We start from the raw sequence: 5414 nt of genomic DNA on the forward strand, positions 1-5414 counted from the left end.
CTCTGCCTCCCAAGCACTGGAATTAAAGACATAGGCCACCACCGATGAGCGATGCATGTTCTTGATACTTAATACCAATACCCATTTGTGTGTTTTATATAAAATATTATGATAGTATGATATTCACATGTTCTATTTACATCCTCCTTATGTCAATTATTATACTGCATTGCTTATGGAATTAAGACAAGAAAAAATCTGTACTTGTTCACTGCCAATGTATTTTTTCTGAATATAATTATCTGTGTTTATTTTATGCATGTATGTTATGTGAAGCCCACTCACAAAAAAAGGTTCAATCATAGATCACTGTATCTTGGAGTTACAAAAGGCCTTTACTCCAATAATTTTTTGCCAACTGTTTTTAGCTACATATCCCCTTGAAAACCTTTCCTGCAACCTTTCCTATCTTTTCACCTCTTTATTCCTTAGGATTTAAAAGTCATTTCATTTTCCTCCTCATACATTTATTGTTACTTAACTAGAAAACTCTAAGCAGAGAGGCTGGGTATCTTGTATCTTAGTTTCCCCACTTCTTTTCTTAAAATATTTACTATATATTTTTTATTTAAAAGTTTTTGTTTTCATTTTACATAACCAACCTCAGTTCCCCATTCCTCCCTCCTCCTGTTCTGCCCATCTCCCCTCAAAGCCTATCCACTCCTCAGAGAGGGTAAGGCATTCCATTGGGAGTCAGCAAGGTCTGACATATCAAGTTGAGGCAGGACCAAACCCATCCCTGCTGTATCTAGGCTGAGCAAGGCATCACTCCATAGGGAATGGGCTCTGAAAATCCAGATCAAGCTTTAGGCATAAGTTCTGGTCTCACTGTTAGTGGCACCACAGAATACCCAGGGCCCAGTTCAGTCCCATGGAGGCTCCTTAGCTGTCAGTTGAGAATCAGTGAGCGCCCACAAGCTGTGTCAGCTGTCTCTGTGGGTTTCCCCATTATGATATTGACCCCCCCACACACTTGCTCACATAATCTCTCCTCCCTCTCTTCCACTGGACTCCAGAAGCTTATACGAGTGCTTGGCTATGGATCTTTATAGATGCTTTCATCAGTTACTGGGTGTAGGTTCTATGATAACAATTAGGGTAGTCACTAATCTGATTACCGAGGAAGGCCAGTTCAGGCACCCTCTCCACTATTTCTTAGATTCTTAACTGGGGTCATCCTTGTGGATTCCTGTGAGATTTACTAGCACTAGATTTCTCCCTAACCCCATAATGGCTCCCTCTATCGAGATATCACTTTCCTTGTTCTCCCTCTGTAGGCAGTGACTGCTTGTTCGTTCCTGGATGCCCAGACCCAAAATAATCACACAGAGACTATATTAACTACAACACTTCTTGGACTATTAGCTCAGGTTTCTTATTAACTAACTCTTACATCTTGAATTAACCCATTTCTATTATTTTGTATTTGACCACAAGGCTCACTGTTTACTTGCAAGGTTCCAGGGTGTCTGTCTCCCTCAATTGCTACATGGCATCTCTCTAACTCCACATACTTTTCTCCTGTATCTCTGCTTCGAATTTCTGACTTGCTCTATTCTGCCCTACCAGAGGCCCAAAGCAGCTCCTTTATTAACCAATGGTAACAAAACACTTTCACAGCATACAGAGGGGAATTCCATATCATTCCTTTCTATTGCTTCCCCAACTCAACCATCCAGTTCCCTCATGTTCTCTTCCTCCCTCCTGTTCACCCCTCTGTCCTCTCCCCCTTCCAATTTATTCAGGAGATCCTGGTGTGGGACAATTCTGTATTCTGTCAATTATGTTTTAAATAAATGCTGATTGGCCAGTAGTCAGGCAGGAAGTATATGCAGGACAACCAGACAGGAAGTAGAGGCAGGGCAATTAGAACAGAATTCTGGGAAAGAGGAAGCCCATTGATCCCCAGTCCTGTCTAGATACCAAAGCAGCAGGATATGATCTACCCCACTGAAAAAGGTACTGAGCCATGTGGCTAACATAGATAAAAATCATGTGTTAATGTAAATTATAAGAACTAATATGAAACCTGAGCTAATGGGCCAAGCAGTATTTTAATGAATACTGTTTCTGTGTGATTATTTCAGGACTAATCTAGCCGGGCAGCCGGGTGACAAGCAGGCTGTCATGTTACAAGATCCTCTCTATTTCCTTTCCCCAGGGGCATCCACTCCATGCATGTTCTTCCTTGCTATCTAGCCTCTCAGGGGTTGTGGATTATAGTCTGATTAGCCTTTTCTTGGAGAGATGGCTTAGCCATTAAAGGATAGGCTTACAACCAAATCCTTTAGTATTTAAAAACCTTTTTTTAAATTATTTTGATCATATGATTCCTCCAAGTCTTTCCAGTTCTTCTCTTCCTTCTGATTCATCCAGTTTTAAGTTGTTTCTCAAAAAAAAAAAAAAAAACCCAATACAAAAACAACTCCCTGAAATACCCAGAAAACAAAATAAAACCCCACCAAAAAGAAACAGAACAAAATGAAAACATCAAAGTAACCAAATACACAACACACACACACACACACACACACACACACACACACACCAAAAGAAAGAAACAAACAAAAAAAAACAGTGGAACCACATTATATATTGTTCAACTATTTCTGAATGTGAGGACTGTGCAGTCCTCACTCATTGAGTATCAATCACTCATTGATATACCCAGTGTTACTCTATTGGAGAAAACTGATTTTCCCTCACCCAGTATGCATAAGTCTCCATTTCTAACAGAATGGCATTCAAAGACTAGATGCTAGCTGGGTAGTGCTGGCACACTCCTTTAATTCCAGTACTTTGGAGGCAGAGGCAGGGGGATCTCAGTGAGTTAGAGGCCAGCCTAGTCTACAGAGCAAGTTCCAGGACAGCTAGGACTGTTACAAATGGAAACCCTTTCTCCAAACACCACAAACACTAAATGCAAATTAACTTTAGATAATGAGTAAGCTGGTAAGCATGAATTACAGTTTAAAATGCTTTATTAACACCTATATTACTAGTAAGATAAAAACATCAAAGTATATGCATTTTATTTTTATACAACAAAGTGAAATAAGGAAAACGAAAAACTAAGTATTTATCCTCTCTTACTTTTCCCATTTTTTTGATATTGTTATTTAACTTGCTAGTGACTATATTTTGATCCAGATTTTAGTCACTGAGCCAATAAAACACTAAGATTGAATAGACTGGTAAATTCAAACAGATGTAGACTTCTTCCTTTCTTCTCATACTTCTTTTTCAAAACAAAAAATAAGTCCAATTAGTGCTATGCATACGGGCATAGCTGTGAGTTCATCCACGGGAGCATGAAGAACTCACCAGTGGTCACATTCCTAAATAAAAGTGCTTCTCTCCTCCCACAACAGCTTAAACTTTTAAAGGGCAATAAATGTATAAGCAAATTTATTTGTAATTTTATAAAAATGTATTAAAGTCTATTGAAAAAAACATCTGAAATAATACACAAAACAACAAAATGAAACAAAACAACAAATGTAGCTGAGAAAAGCGATGACGGTATTCAATGTGCTCCTTCTGTGCTGCCCATCTACAACTTAAAATGCTCACTGTCTTTAATTTCCACACAGGACATCGTCAGACTTCAACCTTTAAAATATAACCTAGAATCAAAAGAGGAAAAAAGGTAAAACTGGAAGTTACAAATATACAACAGAGAAAGAAATATAAGCACTTATTCCCCTCAACCCATATTAGCCCTCCACTATTAGGTAGCTGCCATACCTTTTTAAACAAATAGTGAGGAAATACCCTTAGCTATTACTTAGCATGGGAGGAGCTGCTGGCCATGGCTTTCGAATGTGAACTGGACATAGCAGCAGTGCGAGCCCTTGCTGCAGACCTGGCTTGAGCTCTTTCTTCTTCATCTTTCACAGCTTTTTCATACAAGGATCCAAAGGCTTCTGGTGTAGTATCATGGATCTTGGCCCAAAACTCCAGGATTTTCATCTTGCTGATTTCAGCCTGGGCTCTGGAACCCCATGTGAATTCGAAGGATGGAGGATTGCTGTTGGGCACTTTTCTGTACTCCAGATACTTCAGCCTGACCAAATCTTCAGTGATAACTTTCTTAGGCTCTCCGTAGATGAAGTGTTTCTTGTCAGCATATACACCCATCACATTCAGCACTTCCCAGACCTCCTTTTCAGAGGCACAGTTATTTTTCTTGAAGATCACACCAAGAACTATCATTAATAGCCCAGTATTGGGCATTTTTTCTTCCTTTACTCCATCATAGGTATGGTCTAGTTTGTTGAAAAGGGCATAGCAGTGTCTGATAGGATCGACTTCCTTCAGATCAACACCAAAGGCTAGTTCCATGTGCTCTGTGGCTCTCTTTAGGATCTCAGTGAAGTGGTTTTTTGATGTTTTGATAACACGCTTCAGCATATCTGCCTTTGTAATAACCTCCTTCTTTTGATACTTCTCTATCAGGAACTGTACCAGTAAGACTACTTTGCGGTTTGTCGGATCTTTACTCCAGACCTCGATGTCATCAGAATCATCTGAACTTTTCTCATCTTGGTTTCTGGCACCTGTATTTTCATATGTGTGTGAAAAGGTACAGTGTGCCCCCTGCAGCTTGTTCGGAGGTGTAGGCATACCAGCAGCAGGACTAGCCTGATCTGGACCCTCATAGGAAGGATCGGGTGAGGCTGGTTCCTCCACTGTATTTTGGTCACGGGCCTGACGGCGCTTCTCGCGGGCACGGAGCTTGCTCTTTTGGCCACGAGGCATGATGACTGTAGTGGGGAACACAGATAGTAATACAAACAGGTTAGGGAAGAGATCATCCTGGAAAACAGAGGATGACATAATTTGTACAGTCTCTGTTGGTAGATCCTATTATTACTCCATGAAAGGTTACCTCGCCTTGTTTCCTTAAACTGACTTAGTAACCGAAAAGGGAAAGGGCAATTTAGACCGTGTTATCTCAGTTCAAGCTCACAATATGAACTTTCCTCCGGACGAGTACTGTTTCTCCCTTTTCTAACGGCTGTTTCTCTCTACACACATTGAAACCCTGACTGTCAAGTGGCAGCGGCACATGACAACGGCAGTAGTCTAAGACACCCACAATAAATGGGAGAGGTGGGATAGGGTAATTTGGAATGGATCGCTTTAGGAAGGTCTCTGGATTGAGGGGAGAATATTCCAGACAATACCTTGAGAAACAGAAGTTCCTACGGTTCCTCACGGATGCTCAAAGAAGCTTCCTGAAGGCTTCACTGGCCTCGAAGAACACCAGAAAATAACGGCAGTTGAAGAAAAGCGGATACAGCATAATCCATTTCCGTTCACGCCCACAGTCTTTAAAAAGCAACTGCGCAGGCGCAGAAGGGAGGAGGCCCTGTCAATCATGCAAAGTCTTTTAAAAGCAACTGCGCAGG

The 5414-nt window shown here is 40.8% G+C and overlaps 1 protein-coding gene across 1 annotated transcript; it reads right to left on the reverse strand.

The window, feature by feature from the left end:
• Nucleotides 1–3351: 3351 nt before the first annotated feature.
• Mageb18 (MAGE family member B18) lies at nt 3352–4761 on the reverse strand. The gene is made up of 2 exons (XM_050126460.1): nt 3748–4761; nt 3352–3626 (listed from the first exon to the last, which is right to left on the reverse strand). The coding sequence occupies exon 1, from the start codon at nt 4759–4761 to the stop codon at nt 3784–3786; it is 978 nt and encodes a 325-aa protein (XP_049982417.1). The 3' UTR covers nt 3352–3626; nt 3748–3783.
• Nucleotides 4762–5414: the final 653 nt, after the last annotated feature.

This window comes from Alexandromys fortis, unplaced genomic scaffold, assembly GCF_014885135.2.
Source record: "Alexandromys fortis isolate MF-2015 unplaced genomic scaffold, M_Fortis_MF-2015_v1.1 scaffold_256, whole genome shotgun sequence".
Taxonomy (NCBI): Eukaryota; Metazoa; Chordata; class Mammalia; order Rodentia; family Cricetidae; genus Alexandromys; species Alexandromys fortis.

Excerpts from the sequence above, each read along its gene's own strand:
- Mageb18 (XM_050126460.1), bottom strand. The coding sequence starts at position 4,761 with ATGCCTCGTGGCCAAAAGAGCAAGCTCCGTGCCCGCGAGAAGCGCCGT.